This window comes from Telmatherina bonti, assembly GCF_933228915.1.
Source record: "Telmatherina bonti genome assembly, chromosome: 10".
Taxonomy (NCBI): Eukaryota; Metazoa; Chordata; class Actinopteri; order Atheriniformes; family Telmatherinidae; genus Telmatherina; species Telmatherina bonti.
The window spans coordinates 18,107,738-18,131,219 of NC_136628.1; the positions used below are offsets into that span (position 1 = coordinate 18,107,738).

A 23,482-nucleotide genomic window follows, 5' to 3' on the forward strand; every position below is an offset into this window, starting at 1 on the left:
GCCGCTATCAAAACACTGTAACTTCCGGTTCTTCTAAACAGTGACCACGTGATCAGTGCGCCTGACAGCCAGCCTTCACGGTGCAGCTGGAAAGGTTCAATGTACTAACTTGCAATTACACAAGTTAAAAATACGCAAATGAATCCACGTGTGCAATCATTTCTCCATCAGATGGACCTGACATAGAAAGTACTACAATATAACAATTTAATTTTAATAAAGTACAGAACAGAAAGCACAACATTGCTCAAAAATCAACAACAAAACAGAAAGCATAGACATTTTCTGTCTTCAAAGCAATGGTTTAAGTGGGTCGGTATGCAGCAGTACCGGCACTTTTAAATTCTACCCCTTTGCACACCGGGACTATTTTTTACAGCGTATGGTGCATACCAGGACTTTTACCGGCCTTCCTCAGCAATCAATATACCGTCCTACGACTTCACCACATATTCCCAGGTAGCGGACAGTCTGCAGAAACGTGAGATTTAATTTCTCAACTCAAACAAGAAGTTGTGTAACTCAATAAGACCTTCTGTTTTAATTATTACCCATATGGCATGGATAGATCTGGGGCATGTATACCAAACCACAGCTGGGCCACATATGGCATGCCATTAAATAACCGGGCCATTTTTGCCAGATCTGGCTCACATCTGGTTGACATACCAACTTCCGTGCCAGCAGTCGACCAGCACTGCTGGCTATATACTAGATCTGGCCCAGACCTGTCTGCTACCTGGGTTACAGCTTATATTTTTTTATTTTAATAAAATCAAGTCGCCTCAAAAGAAATGTATTGTTAAGACCAGAATGTGTATTTACTTCTCAGTGTTATTTTTAATGTCCATGCAATGAGGCTTGAAGTTTATAAAAGTGTCTCCATGGCACTTTGAATTTGGCAAATGTGGATTTGATTTAGAACTTGCTATGTTTGTTTTTTGTCATTTCTGTGCAGCAAAACTATCAATCTATAGATCAAATTATAGATCTACATAGAAGTATCATCCATGTTTTTGTCCCATATTTGCATGACAAACTAACAGCAAGTCATTAAGCGAGTACCAGCACTTTTTTTGTTCCACTGAAAGCACTGCTTCAAAGATAGGAGTTGATGGAAGGCCTTGTGGAAGCAAAGACCACCCCTCAAATCTGACTGATAACACTGATAATATTTGTGATTTGATTCAAAGCACTTTTTTGTCTTTGTCATTTAAGTATAAATCTTTATGCAGCTGCGATTAATGCCATACAATGTAGAATCATCCTAAGTAAAGAGTTTTTCACTAATTATTGGCTGTTTCCTTTTCTAAATTTAGCAGGTTCTCCTTCACTCACTCACATTTATAGCAAAGTCTGGCATGGGTTGCAAAGCTGCTTAGTGGTGCTTACTGGGGTCGTGGGTAAAAGTTTTGAGGTCTTCTTTTAAAATGTCAGTGCCTACACTCTGTGGGTTCAAGTAAATGATTCCCATCAATGTTCTTTTGTGAATTCATCATGATGTTTTGCCAGCCAGACAGTTAGAGATGGAAATAATTAGCATATTCTTAGTAAAAATCAGCAATGAGACCAGAATCACTTGCACACACACACAAATCATGGTGGGCTCTTTTGGATGGAACTGTGATCCACTGATAGCAAACAGAGACTTCCATAGTTTTGCCTGAAGACCTTGTATGTTTATTTTAAGGGTTCTTTTTTGCCATTTTGTTCTGCTTGACTTTAGATAAAGAAATACAAGGTTGGTCACACTGAAGAGAAACAGTAACTACAGAAATTCTCGACATTAAATTAACCATTTTTTGTGCCATTACAGTAAGTAAGAACCAGTTAAATGTGGCCAAGTCGTCATCATCATCTTCATCCTTTTTCGGTCTGCTTCAAGGTCAGCTCGGGTATGTAGGGAAAAGCCTCCTGATAAGAACATTTAAAGACTGTTCACATTTTCAAACAAAAGCTTAAAGGAGAATACTAATAACTTTTACAGTTCATTTGGATTGAAACTATGTGAACAGTCATTTAATTTACTTAAAGACAGCTCATAGATTTTAAGTGTTTCAGCCAGTTTGTTTTTTAAAGTGTTTGTTACTAATTGTTTACGGGAAAAATATGTAATATTATGAATAATGTTGTTATGACTAATGAGACGTTTCAGACATTTAATATTATTGTGTTTCTGATAGATGTTGCCAGAGGACTCCAGACGTCAACTACACCTTCACAAGCTGATTAGTAACTGCTCAGAGTAGCTAAAACAAAACTTTAACAATAATACTCATTCTATAGCCTGTATGTCTCGTTTCAAGTAGACTGTATCAAATATCACTGTTCTGTTTAATGATTTAGAGCAGTTCATTTATCATCACACTGACGCAGTGGAAATAATTAATCAACAACATGAGGGAGAAAAAAATGGTCACTGTCATTATCTTTGCATGCATTATTGCAAGTCATTATTAATAAATCATCAGGTGAGATGAGACTTTAAAATTTTTTTTATCAAAAACAAAATTAACCATTTCATGCATAGTGGTCCAGTGGACACCTATTTACAAGCTTTTTCTTACATATTCATGAATGAGGATGGTATTTTTGTAAATAAACCACTTCAGTTGATGAGGAAAAGGGATTTGTGGGATGAGCAGCAGCGTTAGGTGAGTGGGTTTCACCAGTAAAAAGCTTATCTTTAAATATCTCTAGCACAGATTTCTTTCATTTTTATGCTAATACTTTTAAAAGAACAAATTTCTGTCAAGTTGAAAGTTTCCCTGGTTAGTTGAACATAGAACTGTCTGCAGAGACCACAACACTTCTGTTCTCTAACCACATGGCAAGGAAGAAATAAAGCCTAAAGAAAAAGAATATAACCAAAAATGTCTAAAAGGGGGCAGTAAAAACAACTACCCTGAAACCAGAACATGAAATTTTCTGAAAAAACATGAATACACCAAACCCCAAAATCTTAAATGTTGATAAGACAGTATCTATTTATTTCATTAAAAAGTTTCTCAAGAAAAATGTTTCTCTGTGTTTTTCCATGTTTTAAACAAGAATATCCAGAATTAAAGCCACAAGCGGCATGCATCGGATCAAAGCATCATGGGTGGATCGGACCCAGTGGGCAAAGGCTGTTTGAGTTGGTGGAACGAAGACGGCAAGTGGTGGAGTTTGTGGGAACAGTAGCTCAGTCAGATACTTTGGGGCATAGCCATGCAGACACTGGAGAGTTAGCAGGCAGAGCTTATATTCTATCCTCTGCTGGACAGGGAGCCAATGCAGGCCCGCTAAACAGGAGTGATTTGGTCAAATTTTCTACTCCTCGTCAGGATGCTGAAGCTTCTGCAGGCTCCTGCCCTGGATCGCAGCAAGGAGGGCTTTACAGTAACCTGGAGGAGACGAAAGTGTTGACCAACTTTTCAGCATCATTAGAGGAAAGAGATGGGCGGAGTTTAGAAATATTACCCTACATGACAACTAACCTGTCTACATGCCCCTTCTTTAGCCAATCCACTATATAACAAAACTGACCGGTATGTACATTAAATAAAAACAAGAAACCTCACAAAATAAAATGTGAAGAATTAAATTTGGTAACTCCTCAGATTGCCTGGAACTACAACCACAAAGGGCAGTGCATTACCACAGGTATTATTTTGCACTATTTGACATCCCATGTAAATTGCCACAGATAGCTTAGAAAACAAAATAACAGCAGCCAAAAATAGCTATATCAGTTCTTGATCGAATAAATAGCTGAGTTAACAGAAAACAAGTGGATAGAAAAAGATAATTAAGATTTAACCAAATAAGATTTAGTCCATATATCTGGGATTTGTCTTAGAAATCTTTTCTAAATGTGTCTTATAAGGAATAACAGTCGTGTGAGGTGTTGGAGAGTGCACTTTGTCCTGCCACCGCTGAGTGTGAGTCACTCCTTCAGATGGTTTTGTGATAATGCTTTCGTTCATCAACTCAAGTCCAATATATTTTTGGGTCAGAATTAGCGTAGACTCAGCTACAGGCAAGATGTGTGTGATTTCTCCTATAAATCCTCCCTTCTGAATGAATAGGGTAGGATCTGAGTTCTTGACAGAACTCTTAACAGTTCCTGTGCAATTGTTGATCTGTGGACTCTGCAGCCTTACAACCTGTCCCAGAGCAAGAGGTGGAAGTAGTCGACTGGATCGATCATAGTGAACCTTCTGTGACAGCCTTTTTATCATTAGTTGGGCTGTGACCTCCTGAGGTTTATGTAGCTGTGGTTCAAGCAGTGTTCTTGTGACTGGAGGTGTTGTGTGTGTTTGTTTGGAGAACAGTGTTTCTGCAGGGGAACCCAAATTTCCATTACATGGTACATTCCTGAGATTTAACAGGTTGAGGAAGATGTCAGTGCCATCTTCTCCATCAGCTGTTTAGCACTGTACGCAGCTCTCTCAGCGAGTCCATTGGAGTGAGGATATTCTGGACTACTGGTGATATGAGTAAAGTCCCATTGTGAAGCAAAGTTGGCTTGTGAACTGTCCGGCATTGAGCTTTGTGATGACTGTTGCTGATATTGTACCATGAAGCAGACTTATCTCATACCAGCCAGAATAGTAGTGCGCCAACACAGGAATGGCTGGCTGTGCCATTGAGATATATCTGTTGCCATAGTTGACCAAGGTTAGTCAGGCATCTTATGTAGAGGGAGCGGTTCTTTATACAATGTGGTTTGGTGCTGTTACACGCTAAACAGGAACTTATCTCATCTTCAATATTCTGTAACATGGCAGGCCAGAAAAACAATAACTCAGGCTCTCCATTTAGTGGCAGCAATGCCAGGATGTCCTCTGTGCATGATGGCAAGATACTCTTTGCAGAGATTTTGGGATGACAGCTTTGGAACTTTTTACAATCTTCTATAGACAACTCATCCCTGAAAGAAAAAATATGAAGTCTGCTGGATCATGGAATATAGGTGTGATGTTGTATTTCTGAACACTCAGCAACATCCTCTGGAGCCTTGTTGGTGCTGCGTGAATGGGCTTTTTAGAATGGTGAGGAGTGGCTGGTGACCTGCTTCTACAGGCTTTCCATAGATGCAATTGTAGAATTTTGAGCAAGCAAAAGCCACTGCTAATAGTTCCTTTTCAATCTGCATATCTCGTTTCAGTGTCAGTTAATGTGCATGAGGCATAAGCAACAGGTTGTTCTTCCTAGAAGCATGCTGCACCCAGACCACATTGTGATGCATCACGTTGGTGTCACTGGCTTGCTGACATCAGAGTACGTCAGAACAGTTGGGCTGGACAACCACTTTATAAGTATTTTGAAGCTGTGAGTTGACTGAAATTTGGAAATGATTTTCCAAGATAGTTGACCAAGAAATCTCTGTAGAGCTTTGATATCTGTTGGTATTGGGATTTCACTGAGAGCTCTTGTTTTGGAAGAATCAGCTTTGCGGCACTTATAAGTGAAGACATGTCCCACATAGCTGACTTGACTGAAATGGCATTCTGAGAAACCTGTAACGACCAAAACAGGTACGGAATGTGGTCACCATGGATGACTTGTGGTCACATGATACCTGCCAGAAAGAGTTCATTGCATCCCAAACAGGGAACACAGTAGCATTAAGCTTGTTACATACTCCACAAGAAGCGAGAACTTTTTTCTTGTTCTCAAGGCCCAGAGAAGAAAATTATGTCATTTTGTTCTCGTGGACGCGTTTGAAGACAGTTCTCGACACATCGAGAACTTTTTTCTTGCAGCTCTCCGAGAAGTATTGTGTGATTGGTCGGACATTTGAGGTGGATGTCGTTTACACGGAGAAAGCATAAAGTGGAGTTGTTGCTTCCGCATTTTTGCTGTTGCAGGTAAAACAGATTGTTTTAATAAAACAGCTGATTGACGTGGCGAGAAAGTATGAACATTTTTACATGTGGCATTAAAACACTCGGACCCCGCCGCATGCACAACCTGCCCTGCCACAGACGAAGTTGCTCATTAAATATGAAACTAGAAAAGCACTCGGAGATCGGAAACCTTCGCTAAGCACAATGTTAAGGAATAGGAGGAGTATGTCTGGACTTGACGAAAAATAATTTTTTTCTTGTTCTTGTAGCCACGAGAAGCAAGAACTCAGTTCACTTTTGGCAACACTAGTTGAAGGAAATGAAATAGAGCCCATCACCCTAGTAAGAACCTCATATCACGACAGAGAAAATGTCGCCCTTAATGACGAGCAAACTCCATTTGAAACATCTGTTGAGGAAAAACTGAGGAGTACTATTGTAGATGAAGAGCTGGACTTCCTTAAAGATGAGATTGAGGAGTCATTTATCTTCAGTTTTGGCAACAGTGATGTGGAAAGAGAAATGGAGCCCATCACCCAGCTAACGCCCTTAAATTGCAACATGGAAAATGTCCTTTTTGATCAGGAGCAGTGCGAAACCCGGACTGCACCATTCACCTCTTCAAAGGACATAGTGGTTGGTGACCATTCCCATGAAGAAACACAGGAATTTCCACATTCCCAGGACACCACTGAGAAAACTGGTTGTGTCCAGAGGGAGCAGTCCCATTCACCAACTTCTGGAAACCCTGCAAAACCATGTGCAGAAGAAACCTGGAACGATGGGACACAATCCAAGACAGCTTACTGTGCAGCTGACAACCAACAGAAAGAACGTGGGTTCCCAAATCTTGCAGACAGCGTTCGCAGATCGCAAGGCCACCAAAACCAACTGGCCAAACTAAGAAATGAGGTGGAGGATCTCAGAGCAAGACTGCAGAAGAAAAACCAGTTTCTCACCTTGGAGAAAGAGAAGAGAATTAAAGCAGAACAAGAATCTCAGTCCACCAAAAACCAGCTGTACTACATGACAACTGAGGTGGATGTTCTGAGAGCCAAGCTGCAGAAGAAAAATCACTTTCTCGCTGTCGAGAAAGAGAAGAGGATTAAAGCTGAGCAAGAATCTCAGTCTACCCAAAACCAGCTGAACTACCTAACCAATGAGGTGGATGAACTGAAGTTCAAGCTGCAGAAGAAAAATCAAATTCTCACTCTGGAAAAAGAAAAACGAATTAAAGCTGAAAAAGAATCCGAAAGCTGCTGGAAAATGTTTGCAGAGGCGGACCAGCAACGAGAAAAAGAATGCCGTCTCAGAAAGCATTTTGAGCAAGAGTTGAAAAAACACAAGGACACCATTGAGGAACTGCAACAGTCCTCCAAAGCAACAAACCCAGAAGGGCAGAGTGAACACAGACCGATAGACCCCCAGATGAGGAACCTTGAGCTTGAAAATTTAAAAAGGCATTTGGAAAAAGAGATTAAATCCAACCAAGAACTGACATCCAGGATGAAGGATCAAGAGGAGACAATAAAAGATCTGGAGTGGAAGGTAGCAGAATTTACTGTCCAACTCAAGCTGGCAGGCAGCAGCTACTCAGGCATCCTGGATCTGATATCTGAAACAGACCGTCCCTGTCTGGTAGCAGAGCCATAAGTGGACACAAAACCACAGACGGCCTCAGACCAAGTGGACTTCCGTCCTCAGGAAGTCTCTGGACCAGAGGAGAACTTTACATCAGATGTGAACTCAAAAAGACCAAGGACACAGTCTCAGGGGAAATGTCTAAAAGAGTCCGAAACACCAGTACATCTCCACCAAACTGGTAGCCAAGACCACACCCCAAAAATTTATGGAGATCCTCCAAAACCGGTCTCACTAACAATCATCCCAGGCCAGAGGGGAGCAGAGCAAAGACCCCATCCCTATAGAGACAATTTCAAAACAAGAGCACTCCAGAGCATTAGCACCAACACAAAGACGAAGAAAAAATTCAATCTGGTGACACACACACACACCCATACAAACACAGACACTCACTTTCCTACATCTGGTTTGACTTCATGCTTTTCAGATTACAAATATCAATCTGATCACACCAAACACAATATCATGAATTGAAATATAAAATGCTTTATTACTCCCCAAAAGGAAATAAATAAAGTTTTTTTTTCTCAATTTAATTTAATTATTTTCATTTTCCACAAAGGTCCAATCCATCTCTGGTCCTACCTTACATTGCTGAAGGTTTCATTTTCTGAGGGGATCAATAGTTGTGTTTGTCCAGCCCTTCGACCACAATCAGATGCACCATCAATCCAAGCTAACTTCAATTTAGTTTATTCTTTTTCTTATTTTATTCATTACTTATAGTATACTTATTTTACTAATTTTTGTTAATTGAAATTATTAGTTTTTTTTATTGTTTAATTTGTTGCTTTTAGTTATTATTAGTTATTTTTGGTACATCCAGTTGGATGGCTCAATAAGCACTATTACCTTATCCCCCAAACAAAATGGACACAGCAATAATAGTAATAAAATGTCTGGGTAGAGCCAACAGGAGGAAGTGGATTGGACCTTGTAGCAGGGGCCTTAAAAAAAAGAAAGAAAATAAATGAAAAAATACATTTTAAATAATCAACAAAAAAATTTTTTTCATTGCTTCTCTGTACAAGATCATATAATATCTTAAAATAGTATATTGTTTCAACTGATATTTTTCTGCACCCCGTTTTATGTAAAGCACTTTGAAACAACTTTACCAGGTTTAATTCAATTTCTTCATAAAAAAAAAAATAAATATCACAGTAAAGATATTGTTGATGATGTTATGGAGTGGTAAGAGCTAATTTTGTTACCAATAATTTCAATTCACTGTTCATGAAAAGCAGTAGTTAAAGGGCACCACTGAGAAATCTAAAAAAAACTACTGCCTAAAAGTTAAAGGGTCTGTTGGTCACAACATGTCCATCTGGGACAGATATGACAAACACACAGCAAACAGTGGAGGTTATAAATATGAACATTGACCTTCCTCATCAATTATGATAATAGAGGTCACAAGATGGCCGCTGATGCCGTGGGATCAGTGAGATCAATGGGATCTGCTGCCATGGGACTATAAGAGCTGTCTCATGCTTAGTGCTGCTAGGCAACAGACAGTTTAGCCAGTGCTAAGCTAAAGCTAGTGCTGAAGCTAATGCCTACTGTGTCTTTGTTACCAAAGTTACCACAGTCCTAAGGAAATGGTTTGGTACTGCAGTAGAAAATGAGTTATTTATACACATTATTTTCTATTTACATAATCATACTTGCTTATCAATAGTAAATGTATTACACTATGCATTTCTAAGACAAAGTAAAACAACACTTGCAAAGTTTGTTTAGAACTCAGAGAAGATGCATGTGGTAAAACTGACATTATTTGACCTGAAGGACTGACCCTTCTGCCAGACACATGCAAACTTCATGACACTAGCCTGTATCCATCTGATCCCTTTGCAAAGGTTGTAATGAGGAATGTTCAAAATTGGCTTTTTAACCAATATCTGATGTACTGATTTCAACTGTCCACTTCATGGTTCTCGTGGTAACCACTCCCACCTTAAATGTCTGACCAATCATGTGATACTTCTCAGAGGCTCATGAGAACAAAGTTCTACCAACTTATGTGTCAAAAACTATCTTCAACCTTGTCAGTGATAACAAAATGAAGCACTTTGAGCTGCTTGGGAGTGTGGTGGTTAACACCATGACCTCACAGCCAGAAGATCGGGGAGGAGGTTGAAATGGTGAACTTTCTGTGTGGAGGTTGCATGTTCTCCATTTACAGTTTATAAATACTAACTTTTATTAAAAAATATAAATGATTAATCAAAAATCAATTGTTAATTCTTCTGATGATCAGTTTTTTTTTATAGGCATTTTATCGAATGCCTGTCCTAGTTGGCTCTGTGATGGACTGGTGACCTGTCCAGGGTGTAGCCTGCCTCTGGCATGCTAATTGCTGGGATATACTCACTTCCCCATGACCCTGAAATGGACCAAGCTGTATAAAAAATGACTGAATGGATGAATGAGAAAGAATCTGATTATTATAAATCCTATCCAGGGTTTGCACAGATGTGTGGACCCAAACGCAAGACAGAGAGGCAGGAGGATAATGGAATACAAGAATAATCATTTTAATCCAAACAGAGAACAAACAAGAAGACTGGACGGGGGTAGATGGCAGCTGATATGACAAAGAAAACTGAAAACCAAAAGAGTATTACTTGAGGAATCTAGGGGTAACATTTGATGAGGCCATGTCATTAGATCATCATTCAAGGCAGATGGTTAAAAATAGCTTTTTTTCAAATGTGTAAAATTGCTAAGTTCAAATCTCTGGTGTCTAAACAGGAGCTTGAGATGATCATTCATGCATTTGTGTCCTTGCGATTAGACTACTGCAACAGCCGCTTCATTCATTCAATCATTTTCCTGACCGCTTAGTCCAATGAAGGGTTGAGAAAAGCTAGAGCCTAACCCAGCAGTGTATTGGGCGAAAGCCGGTGTACACCCTGTACAGCTTGCCAGTCCATCACAGGCCGCAAAAGCCACTTCATCTGTCTAAACAAGGGAGCTTTGGCTCGTCTTTAGACAGTCCAAAACTCAGTGGCAAGGCTATTGACCAGAACCAGCAGGAGAGCCCATATAACACCCGTAATGAAGTCTCTTCACTGACTTCTGTTTGAGTATCATATTTGATTAAAAATCATGGTACTAACTTTCCAAGCCCTACATGGACCGGGCCCGAGTTACTTAGCAGACTTATTAAAGCAATGCAGTTTAGCTGGAAGGCTGAGGTCATCTGGGCAACACCTGTTAATGGCCCCACAAACCTGCTTTAAAACTCGGGGAGACAGATCTTTTAAAGCTGTCACGCCCCATCCTTGGAATGAGTGAGGATCCTGACTCTGGATTCAGTAGATGCCTTTAAAAAGCTTTTAAAGACATATTTGTTCAGGCAAACACTTTAATTCCAAGTGCTACAGTTCTGTATTTATATTGTTGTGTTTTTCTATACGTTGTTTGTTTTACGTTTTACGTTTTATTGTTGCGAAGCACTATGTGACCTTGTGTGTGTGAAAAGCGCTACAAAAATAAGTTTACTTTTACTTTACATTTTCTATAAATACACTCAGGGACTAATAAGGAACAGGTGAGGGAAATGAGGAAATTAAACCAGGTGAGGAGAAAAAAAAAAGCAGGAAGCAAAAACAGGAAACAATATACAAAAGAGTTAAACAGGAAAAAACTTCAAAATAAAATAGGAAACAACAACATAAAACTACACAAAACCCCCACACCATGACAAAATGAATGGCAGTGACAAATCAGCGAGCTGCTTACCCTGTATAGAAGAAGACACAGAATAGAAGACGTTGACTGTAGGATATGAGGTACAATGCTAACTGTGACTTGTGTGTTTGTTAGGTTGCCTAGCAAATGGGATTCTTGCAATGCAATCATATACAACATACTAAAACTTTCCGTATCAGTATAATATTTTAATAGCTATATCATTTTTAGCAAAGATTAACATTATGAACCGGATGGTCCTCAGTCTCAGACACAACAGCAGCAGGTTCATCATCATGCCCAGATAATAACTAAGGATGTGAGACGAGGTGAACTCACGGACGCAGTTCAGTTTTGTATCAATCATCTGTACTATACTACTGATTAGTAACACCTAGAAGCTTTTATTGTATGCTATGCTATAAGCAGGTTAAAATAATCTTGTATCTTTATGGCTGGTTTGGGGTCTGGCCTTGCACCAGGGAGTGACTTATAGAGACTAAAGAAAAAAAGCACAGCTCAGTTCTCTGGAAATGATCAAACCACCCACAACAGTTCAGTTAGGCTGAAACACTGGCCTTTAGTCATCCCAGTTCCTTGATTCTTTAGAAATTTTTGTTCCTTTCTTCTAGCTGTGTTTTTGTGCACATATAACTTTTTGCAGCACATTGAAGGTCCCACTTCTGATTTACCTGTTCAGCACCCCTCCACCCCAAGTCCTTATTTTTAAAGTGGCTTCCTGTGACAGGAAACCCACAAAATTCCGTTTTGAGCAGCCTACACATGATATTACTTGTAACATGATGTTTTTGTCAGTTTATAATTCACGTGCAATTTTTTTTCTTGTTAAACAAGGTAACATCATTTTAAAGATTTTTTATCTTTGCAAATTATGAAGCAACTTTTCATCTTGTTTGATGATTTTTTTAAATGGTGCCATAAGCAACTGAGCATTTGCCTGTTTTTTCTTTTAATCCTATCAAAAGCTGCAGAAACTTAGTCAGATGTCTTAAAGACAGATTGTCTTAACAGCACAGTTTTTTTTTTAATCTGTATTGTGACTTCTGGTAAGAGATTATGACTTTAATAAGACAATAAATTTGGGTATTTGCCAACTTGTTGTGATCAACTTTTAAACTTCGTTTTAAAAATTCCTCCAGCTGCAACAGTCATATCTGTGCTTTATATAACACTCATAATTGTGTCCTCCTTCAAAGTGCTGCAGCAACAAGCAACATGTGGAAAATAAGCCTTATTTAGGCTTTTCAGCATCAAATTCAAGTTGTTACTCCTGTTGTGTTGCTGCTAACAACAATTCAATTTACTTCTGGGGGTAATTAAGTTTTTATGATTCTGAAATTTCTAAAAACACGTTTTTGTTTTTTTATTACACTTTTACAATGAAGTGTTATTTGTTGGCATTATGCTTCTGTGAAACATGAAAGGAAAGCTACCAAATAAGTGCCAAAACTCCTGGTGATCAAACTGGCCATCCTCCAAGATGACAACACTGCAAGGACCGGGACAACCCAGGTCAACCCTTAAAGCTGAGGAGGACATCTATAGTCAGTGCAACCCCTACACTAAGTAAACAATTGTTGGTTAAAAAGAGAAAAACATAACAAAATATAGATGTTTGTTTTTAAGCTGGTTTAATTGTGGTAATCTGTTCAATATTTCAACAGTTGAATATTTAAAATCTAATGCCAATCGATAGAGATTGATCAGGCATATTTAAGTTCCAGACTTCACTGAAAGATTTGCTCTACCAAATGGTAGTGAAGGGAGTTAAAGTTAAAGAAATAATCAGCCAAAATGTATCAAATGATACATTTCCCTATTTGGGCAAAGTTTGCCTGGTTATGGTTGGAAAATTATCACGGTTTGGGCTAAAACACATTGTCGTTAAAATGCAATCATCACAGTCATGAACACGTGTTGTTACTCTCACAGTCACCAGAGTTCACTTATTCTGTCAACAAAGAGCCCGGATCCACTTTTATAGACATACACCACATGGGCGCACAGGGTTACTGTCTGTATTTTTGTGTGTATGAGTGTGGAAAAGAGGAAAGGAGATTGTTTTTAGATTTTTTTTTTTTAAATACCATGTAAACAATTAATGTTTTTAAATGTTGTTTTTTTTTTTATTTCTAATCTTAATGACTTGGTTTTATATTATAAAGCACTTTTTTGTTGCCTCTGGCATAAAAAGTGCCTGAGAAAAAAAAGTTTGATTTGATTTGAAATGAATCCCTTGAAACTCTGAAGCCTTATTAACAAAAGCATCGAGTGGCAGTAAATACTTGACTTGTCCTTCACTTTAAAAGCATGTTATTTTGACCTACAATCGATATGTTCGACTGTTCCTGAAACAGGAAACAAAACCCACAGTGTTGAAGTTGATGACATGTGCACAGCAGAGTGAACATCAGATGTAGAAGCAGACCGACGCCAAGACCGAAAGCATCCTGTTTCTGTCTGCCACGATGCCGACTCGACTTTTACTTCTCTGTATGTTTGGAAGCTTGTTGGCCAAAGAACCTCCTGGTAAGAATATTTTAGTACGATATCTTCAAAGATACAAATGATAAGCTTCATATACCACCTGTTGTCATCTGGGATGCGTCTCAACAGTCATTCAATTTGCCAAAAGACCTTTTGCTGCTTAAATCAAAGTGTTTCAAGTTAGGCTGTTGTGATTTGGAGTTTCAATCTAGAAGCTAATAAATCTCTGTAATCAATAAAGGTTTAGTATAAATTATTGTATATGATAGATATTGATTTTTTGTGTAATATTAACCCTACATCACACATTTCCTGAAAACAAAGGAACCATTTGATCGGGTGAGGCAAAAAAGCAAAAAATAGTCTGAATGCTGTCATTACTTTTATAGAACTCAATTAACTTTAGTTTCAGACGAAGCCATATTTCCTCAATCATGCACATTTTTATGTGAATTTCCCTTGACGTCATTTCTCCTTTGCTTCCGTGTGTGTGTGTGTGTGTGTGCGTGAGCGAGGAAGTGTTACTAACTCGCTATTTGCCTTTTGTGGAGGTCAATGTAGACGTTAAAAAAACACTAAAATGTCATGTAAATGTGAAGTGTTTCAATTCAGCTTACTTTAAGGCTCAAAAAATGGTTCATATCTGTTATGTGAAAGACAACACGACTTACAATAAGTACTAAATGCAACATAAAGTCAGCACATCCCTTTTAAAGAACACAATTCTTTTTTCTGTACTTTAAATGTTCACCTTTAAGTCTTAATTATTATTAATTTTTCTTTTTTTTTTTTATGTATAGTTTAAAACTGCTCTCCTTTTAGAGGAACCTTTTTGCTCTACACTGTAAAAAGTAGGAAATTTTTAATTAACCTAAAATGAAAGTACTCCCTAGCTTTTCTGAGTAAAATCACCAAAACAAATGTGTTTTATGAACCTACATTAAAGTGTAAAACAAACTTAAAATATTAATTTTGACTAATTTGGGACGACGATTTATTCTTGCAGTTAGGTTCAGGCAACATGTGAACATTTTTTTACATAAACTTTTTTTATAGGTAATTTAAACTTAACATTAGTTGTCTCAGCTCAAAGACATAAGCGGTGTTAAACAGCAGAGCTTTCTTGACTGTTAGAGCGAGATGTTAACTTCATCTAAGTTAAACAACTTCATTTTTGTTCATTTCGTGTAAAACTCTCTAAGCAGGAAACCGACATGCAATGTCCTTTCTGATATCTGAACATGCATAGAACCTTATAAATTTCCTGTGAAGCACTTGCCCTTGATTTTCAGAGCTAGATTGTGCAAAAAGTTTCGTAGTGACTTAACTCTTAATGTGCCAAACTTGAAAATCATGACAGACTGTAATGTACCTGCAGTTATAGAATAACTCTCATACCACTTCTGGAAACCTCATCTTCATCAAAAAACAAATGCACTATAAACAGGAGTAAACTGCCTGCAGAGCTCCAGCACAGTTTTCAACTTCTTTAGTCCATCCTAAAAGCTATATAAAGGTTTCTGCTGCATGTCATACTCAGTTTTTCAATTTATTATTTATATATATAAAAAAAAAGAGAGAGTCCATTAATTGAGGATGGCAAACTCAAGTCCTCAGAGCCACCGCCTTACAAGTGTTAGGAGTTTCCCTGCTGCAACACACCTGACTCAGTGGATAATAAGCAGACTTGTGCACTTTGGTGTCAAGCTCTGCACATGTCTACTAATTATGTCTGATGTGTGAAGGTATGTGGCAGCAGGGAAACTCCCAACACTTGCAGGACTGCAACCCTCAAGGACCAGAGTTGGCCACCATAATTAAGACATGAGGATGTAGAACAAATGATTTTTTTTTTTTTATCATGAATAACATCAAATGAAGAAAAACTAAAAATTTTAAAGATTGCCAAGACACACTTCACAATGTTGACAAAAATCTGACAAAAAATTGATGGAGTTGACTAAAAGATGTGTTTATGTCTGGTTAATGAGCAAATGTCTCAGAAGAGACAATAGATAAAAAAAACAAAATAGTTCTTTTCTTTTACTGAATATAAATTTATTCTAAAATTTAAAGAACAGACAAAAAATTCGAACAATTTAATGGAAGATTATTTTTGTTGCCCTTCCTTGCCCTTTCCTTAATAAACAATAATGTATAGGAAAAAGGGTCCAGTCCTACCGCAACCCTGCATTGTACTAAACAGCTATAGAAAATTAATGTATTTGGCAAAACTTTAGCATTAATTTATAACAATGTTGCAGCATAATTCTATTAAATTTAAAAAGAAAAAAGTTGGAATTTTTAGATACTAGAGTTACTTCTGCTCAGTATTATTTTATTTTCATTTTTGCATTCTCTCTATGCACACATATATGCCCATCCTAAAAAAAAAATGTTACCATCAGTATTTAACTAAAGAAACAAGTAAAAGCATTTCATTAGATAATTACTGCACAGGTGAATATCTTTCAGTTACAGGTGATTAACTGCAACTGATGCAATGAGTGGCTTTTCTTTCTTTTTTTCTTTTTTTTTATTTTTTACTTGTCCTATCCTCCATCGTAACAAGCAGAATGGTGGCGATGCTGCTGTGACGTACCAAGTAATTATTTTGCTTTCTCTAAAAAAATCTAAAAACTTTCTAAATGGAAGAAACACAACAGTAGAACTCAGCTAATACGAGGAATAATCAGTGAGGTTGACTGGGAAAAAGGCTCAAGAACCAGGGTTGAGGATCCCTGTTTTACAGTGTAATGAAACACTTTTATTTATCTTGCAGGATCGTAGGAAGTCGGCAAATAATGAACACACGCAAACTCTTTGCCCCAATGATTAAATCAGCGTTTTATTAATCAGGCAGCACAAGAGCAAGCAATACATCATTGGTTAAAGCACTTGCAGTTTCCAGCTCTTACCGTAACGCGATCGGTTGGGGAGCCCACAACCCCGGTAGAGAGTGCCAAAACCAGCTGGGCGTCCTGATCAGATAGACCCGCAGCAGACTCCACCGAAGTCTGGGGCTTCCCCGCTTTAATACCCTGGCACAAACAACACCATGCGGGAGCAGGTAGAGAGGTGGCCAAACTTTCCCCACAATACACACACACAGTGGCTGCGCAAGACTCAGCTGTTATTGAGTCCTCTCAACATTCTCATGACCTTTCTTAAAGCAAACACAGTTGTTTTACAGAATGCAGCTGTGCATAGCCGAATAACAGGATGCAGCCATGCACCGCTGCACGTAGGCAGTTACATAGAAATTAAATGAAGGCACACAACATCACTAATAAACAGTCATACTTCATTCCACTCTTGATGTTTTGTGACATCATGCAATCCATTTCCATCCCACGACCATTGAATGAGGGCACACAACATCACCATTGAAGTTTATACTTCATACAGAAAGGTTAAATAACATAATTCCTGCAATATATGTACATTTATGTTTAAATAAAATCCTGATATAAAATGTTATTCCTTTACTAAGTTCGCAAATCTGAAAATCAGATCTGATCTGATTTGATGAGGTTGAAAAATCAGGCAGACTTCACTGAGGAAACTGAGGACAAAAGTTTGTGTGTGTGTGTGTGTGTGTGTGTGTGTGTGTGTGTGTATACATATGTAGCAGAATATGCCTCTATTGATTATTAATTTATTAATTATCGAATTACCTCGGAGCACCACTCATCCCTTTTTAATTAACCTAAGATTCAGGAGTATGAGACAACCTGAAATAAACTCAATTCAATAAATACAGTCTCAATTTAAAGGAGTAAATTCTAAGAACGAGCGAACCAGAAATTGTGCATTCAGAAATTATGACAAGAAAGGATGAATTGATCACATATTTATTGACAATGATGATAAACAACACAGTGGAAGAAACCAAAAAGTTAAAGAGAGGTTATTAATGGAATTGTATAATGAATATGTCTGCATGGGTTTTCAATTCTGACATTAATAAGGAACGCTGAAATTAATTAAATGAGATGGAGCAGGAAGAAACTGGTTAGAATTAAGCAAATAAATTGGGATCATTATCTTACTTAAATCTTTGATAAGAATGTGTTCTATAATCCCAAATTTGGATGAGAATTCAAATTTAATTATTTAAAGTTTGATGTACTGGTCTTGGACATCACAAATGTCAGAGCTGAATGTCCGGAGTGTGGGTCGAATCGGGTGGAATTTCCCCTGTTCGTCAGACCTCTGGGGCTGGATCCTTGAAACGTCAGGAAGGGTAGGTCTATGCAGCTACTCTGAGTCTCTGGATCCGTTCAGCGGAGTCCAGGAGCGGTGTGATGACAATCCAAATTATCCCAAAAATAGATAGTTCCAGATTTTACGTGTAAAGATGCAATGGAAAAAGTTGGAGCTACGATTCTGGTTAATTACTGATCTCGGGAAAAATGACTGGTTACAAATAAACACTTGTTGTACTTTCTCCCGTTCGGAAGAACGGAGAGGTAAAATACTTATAACAAAATTTTAATAAAATAAGAAAAACTAAGGAAATAAAGAATAGAGAGCGCAAAGACAGAGAGAAGACCAAAAAGCAGCGAGGAAGTCAGGCTGCATATACATATATATAAATACATATATATATATATATATATATATATATATATATGTATAATTCCTGATCCTGATTCATATGGCAGCAAGTGGGAAAAAAAATGGTGTGGATTTGTAAACAGAAACCATTTGACATTAATTTACACTGTGGGGTTTTTTTTTTTTTTTTTTTTTTTTTTCAAACTGTCCTTTGGAAGCGTTTATGGGAAAAATGCTGTTTGTACTTGTGTAAACTTAGGAATAAACTTGTAATTTCTGTTATGGTCACAGATATTATTCATGTAAGTGTTCCCTTTTGTGTTTCTTTTAGATACTGAGTGTTTGGTGGTAAATCTGGAATATGTTCACTGTTCCTGGAAAGGGCAGGGGATTCCGGAGGTTAATTACACCTTCTCAAGCTGGTAAGTAACTCATCACAGTAACACTAGCAAAATTTAAGCCATAGACCTATTTCTGTAATGTTATCTGCACTGATCACACCCTCCATGTTATGTTGTTTATGTTCTATTTGGAATAAAATATGTCTTTATGAGATTTTTAAATCATTGCCTTCTGTTTTTGCAGCATCCCAACCCTTTTTAATATTAACAGGGTATCAGCATTTCTGCTGCAGATTATGTTATTTTGAAGTGACTTCAGTTATGGGCCATAATTTGTTTTGTGTGAATAACATATTAGTTTATTGACAGGTGGTTCTTTGAAGAAAAGGAAAAAAACTGCACCCACTATTTGTCAGAGAACAACACGAACACAGGATGTATTCGTCCTTACAGAGAAACTGATAGATTCGGCACTTTCAACACTAAACTGGAACATGGCAACAAGCCGTTTCAGAAGAGCCATGATCTTAAAGACAGAGGTATGTGAATTTATTGATGTAGAATACAACATAAAACTGCCTGTCTTCCACTAACTTTCCATTGTAACCAGTCAAGTTACATCCACCACCCAACCTGACTGTCAAAAATGGATCTGACTTCAACCTGTGGTTCTACTGGAACCAGACTAAGCCGACTTGTGAGGAGAATGAAGTTCGCTTCAGAAAAAATGGCAAATCTTGGGAGGTCAGCAATTAAAGATACTGAGTCAAAGACACTTGCATCAATCTCTTGTACCTCTTTGTCATAGTTGCCATTTTTAAATAATAATATATTTTGAATTCTCAGGATCTTGTTCTTACAACTCTGCTTTACTTTCCAGAACTCACGTTTTAGTGGAAAGAATAGTTACTGCATCAACTTGCCATCCAGCACTTCCAAATATGAGTTCCAAGTGCGAAGGAGAATTGGAAACTCTTGTGGAGAGTCTAAATTCTGGAGTGACTGGAGTGAGCCTGTGGTCTGGGGATCCAACAATGGTACAGGTACAGCTGCTGGATTTCTGCTGTCTAACAGGTCGTCGTGTTGTAAACTGACCTGTCTGCACATGCATGTAAAGTTAGTGGAAATGATCAACTTACATTATAATTTTCTTTTTGCCCTTCTCAGAGCCAAATCCAATAAGTAAATCAGCACCATTTTTCATGCCAATTGTATATGCGGTGGGTGCCATCACTCTCATCTTTCTGGTCATAATGTTACTGCACCATGAGAGGTGGGTACCATCAGGATTTTATCATGTGTTTTGTCATGTCCCCTTTTTTCCATCTTTTCTCACTCATCATTCCCTGTTTCTTATGTCACATGAGTCTGTTCTTCTTCCTGCCTTTGTATTATTTTCCATCACACATCATTAGTTAATGCAAACATCATTGACGGATTCTCACTTTCATAAGTTCTTTTATAAATCAGGGGTGAATATATGATGGAAAAATATTCGGTTTTCATCATTTAAGTTTAATGTTATTTTCCAATCGTTACACAATTGAGAAGCTAGTTTTTATTTTATGTAAGTAAAGATAAGTAAGTAAAGTAAAGTAAAGAGTACCATGAAGACAACCATATTTGGTTACTGTTTCCCAGACCCAGCCTTTTGTGAACTAAAGTGTTAACCATATAAAGTTCTTGCTCTCATGTTAATCTGCCTCCTTCTCCCACACAGATTCATCTTCATACCTGTGGTTCCAACGCCATCCTTGATATCCCATGACATTGAGGTAAGTAGCATTTTCATTGAAATCCCTGTATTTTGTCAGCTTATACACATCAGTCAAAGGTACAGAAACAATCAAATGAAAGAAGGGAGGTCTGCAGCTGTGGAAGCAGCAAAGTGAGGTTGCACTGCCCTCATGACTCTACTTTGATGCAGATATTATATAAGTAAGCTAAAAGGCCCACAGTGATAAATTCAATGCGCTGATGCTAAAATATGTGTACTGATGTTCTCATTCCAACTATTAGCTTTGTGTGAAAGCATGCTAACATTTCTGATCTGCCTATTTAACATATTGTTGAGGATCTGACTGAAATATTTAAAATTTTAACTTAATGATTAAATCTTAATAATTAATTGATGATGATTAATCCCTTTGGATTCATATTTTGTTCTAAATTGTAAATGTGACACTTTTATGGCTGCAGATCAAGTGATCATTAGCTAACATCGTTTTGGACACCATAAACATCTCCACAGAATGTGGTGCAGTCAGTTTGGCACCTGTTTAGATTTTGTCCCGACTTATGAAGAGGAACAGCTGATTGACAGGGTATAACATTGGCTAAAGACATGAATACTGTAATATTAAAAGAATGTTTATCATGTGAGGTGTAAAGCTCAGGATGAGCGATCTCCTGATCAAAAAACATGAAACACATAGAAAACATAAATGTCCAGTATGGTGTATTTGATGAACGTTTAGCAAAATGCAATCGGATGAGGCCGTGCAACTTATAGCTGTAACTTTTTCTGTCTTTTTTCAAAGGATTGGTTTCAATTCTCCAAAGGCCTTACAGATGGTTTCAAAGCTAATTATGATGAGCGAGCCTGCCCTGTGCGCGAATACACCTACATCCCGCAGTCTGACAGTGAGAGCTCTAACAGCTCCAACCTTTCTGTCATCACTGACCAGACCAACTGCTCCATCACCATCGCTGTGAATGACACAGAGGACCCATCTGTCCCAGCTATCTCCTCCACAGTCTCATCTGAGGAGATGCAGCAGGCCTCGGGTTAAAATGAAAATTAGTCAGTTTGGTTTGTTGAAAATAAGCAATCCTGACTTTCTTATGCTGAATTGCCTCCTAATTGAGTGCGATCATAGGGATTTTACTGTCTAATTGTCTAAAACTTAAGGTTCAGAGGGAACTAGATATCTGAAACATTTAAGAAATCATTACAATTAGGAACAAAAGCTCTAAGAAAAAACATAAAAATGGATTTGATAAAAGAAAAGGATCCTTTTGAAATTATTTTAGCTCATATTACCCTGGACTACATTGTTTGAACAGATACCTGGTCAAAGAAAAAAGTTGTTCAATGTACAAAAAACTATTTCAGGAATTTTTTTATCCACTTTGAGAAACAATTTCATTTGATCATTGTTCTGCTGATTGCATCTTATTAGTATAACAAAGATTGTTTCTAGTGTATGTGTTTGTGTTTTAAAATTACATTTTAATTCCTGCAAATGACATTATTGTTTCAAAACAATAATGTTGCACTAAAAAGACTTTCCAACTTCTGTCTCAAAGTACAAAAGGTACAAATAAACAAAGTAAAAATAAAATATGAAAGTGGAAAACATCTGGCTTAATGTTGACATCAGGAAACAATCTATCCACATTGTTATTATGATTAAATACAATGAAAATTGAACCAAGCAACTGCCTTTTTTAGGTCATACTGCGATAGGAATACCATCTAAAAGCCAGATATTGCTGATACATACACCAAATCAGAGTAACAGGCTCCAGTTTGGAAAAAGTGTAAGCATGAGTGTTTTTTTATTTCTCACTATAATTTTTTTTCTTTAATGACTTAAAATAGCAGTAAAAAAATTAATAGTGAAAGTCAAAATAGATAAATAAAAAGAGAAACAATGATTAATCTTCCAAGTGTTGAACAGCACAATGCAAATAACATGAACATGGGAAATGGAAGCTATGGGCTTATAATAGCACCACTCCAATAGAATTAAAAAAAAAAAGAAAATGACTTCATGCAGAATTAAGCAAACTTTTCAGAAAGGTCACAAGTCCATTATGTTGGAAAGTAAATACTGAGATCTAGTCTGTACCACTTCCCAGCTGATGGGTGAAATGGGGCAATCTGGCATTGGAACAGAAAATAGATGGACTTCATTTATCAGAAGCAACAGTTTTTTAGTTGTTTTATACCAGCTGGCTCAGTTTCTCTAAATGCAGCATGGAGAACATCTCGCTGATCCAGGTGTTAGGAAATGGAGGCTTGTCTCATTTCTTTTGGAGAAGAATAAGTCTGAGCTATCAATGAAAGAGAAACTACTGCCTATGTTTCTGATTCAGAAACTATGAAATGTGAAGGGTTTTACCTTAGGTTGGAGATTTGTGGGAAAATACTTATGTTTTCATACAAAAGTTACACAAGACTTCAGTTTTTTGTTTTTTTTCCAAAAACAACTTGACAACTGGTAGTGCAAAACCATGTGTTGGCGTCCTGATTGTATTGTAAATATACTGGACTTATTCTACAATATATTTTTGCAAATTAATCATTTAAATGATAAATGTAACAAATTCTAGTAAATTATAGATGTATGTACTTTAAAAAACTGAACATCTTCCACATCATTTTACAGTTTATATAATAATCATTGTAGTAGTTTCATGTAGTGCTGTTATGCTTATATAGTTGTATTAATTGTAATATGTGTAAATAATTCTTCCATCCACCAAGGTTTAGAGCTGAGTCTTGGGTTAGTTAAAAAACTGATTTGCTTAGTGAAGGAAAAGACAAATTCAGGGTTTATACCAATTGATTTTCCAATCAATATTTAAACTTCTGATCAAATATGGTCATTTAGTCTTTTAAGATTATAAGAAAAGACTGGACCAACTTGACCATTTTAACTGTTGACTCCAAAGTTCTCATAACACCATGTCATTAACATCCCCTGATCAATTGTAACATTGTAAATTAAGATTTTGGCGCTTAATAAACCCAGACAGTGTTTCAGAATTATTTTATTTAACAAAGATAACACAGGGAGGAACTATTTATAGAAAAATGTTGTAATACCCATATATTCATGTAACAATTGCTGACATATGACATCTGTGTTCATGTGTTTTTTTCCTCTC

General features: G+C 37.3%; 1 protein-coding gene across 1 annotated transcript; it reads left to right on the forward strand.

Moving 5' to 3' along the window:
• Positions 1 to 13,666: 13,666 nt before the first annotated feature.
• LOC306761722 (cytokine receptor common subunit gamma-like) lies at positions 13,667 to 21,378 on the forward strand (the record flags this gene model as incomplete). Its single annotated transcript, XM_079247992.1, has 8 exons — positions 13,667 to 13,727; positions 18,577 to 18,667; positions 18,956 to 19,125; positions 19,197 to 19,330; positions 19,467 to 19,629; positions 19,754 to 19,859; positions 20,307 to 20,361; positions 21,127 to 21,378. 8 exons carry the CDS (start codon positions 13,667 to 13,669, stop codon positions 21,376 to 21,378), a joined length of 1,032 nt encoding a protein of 343 aa, XP_079104118.1.
• Between the last annotated feature and the right edge of the window lie 2,104 nt (positions 21,379 to 23,482).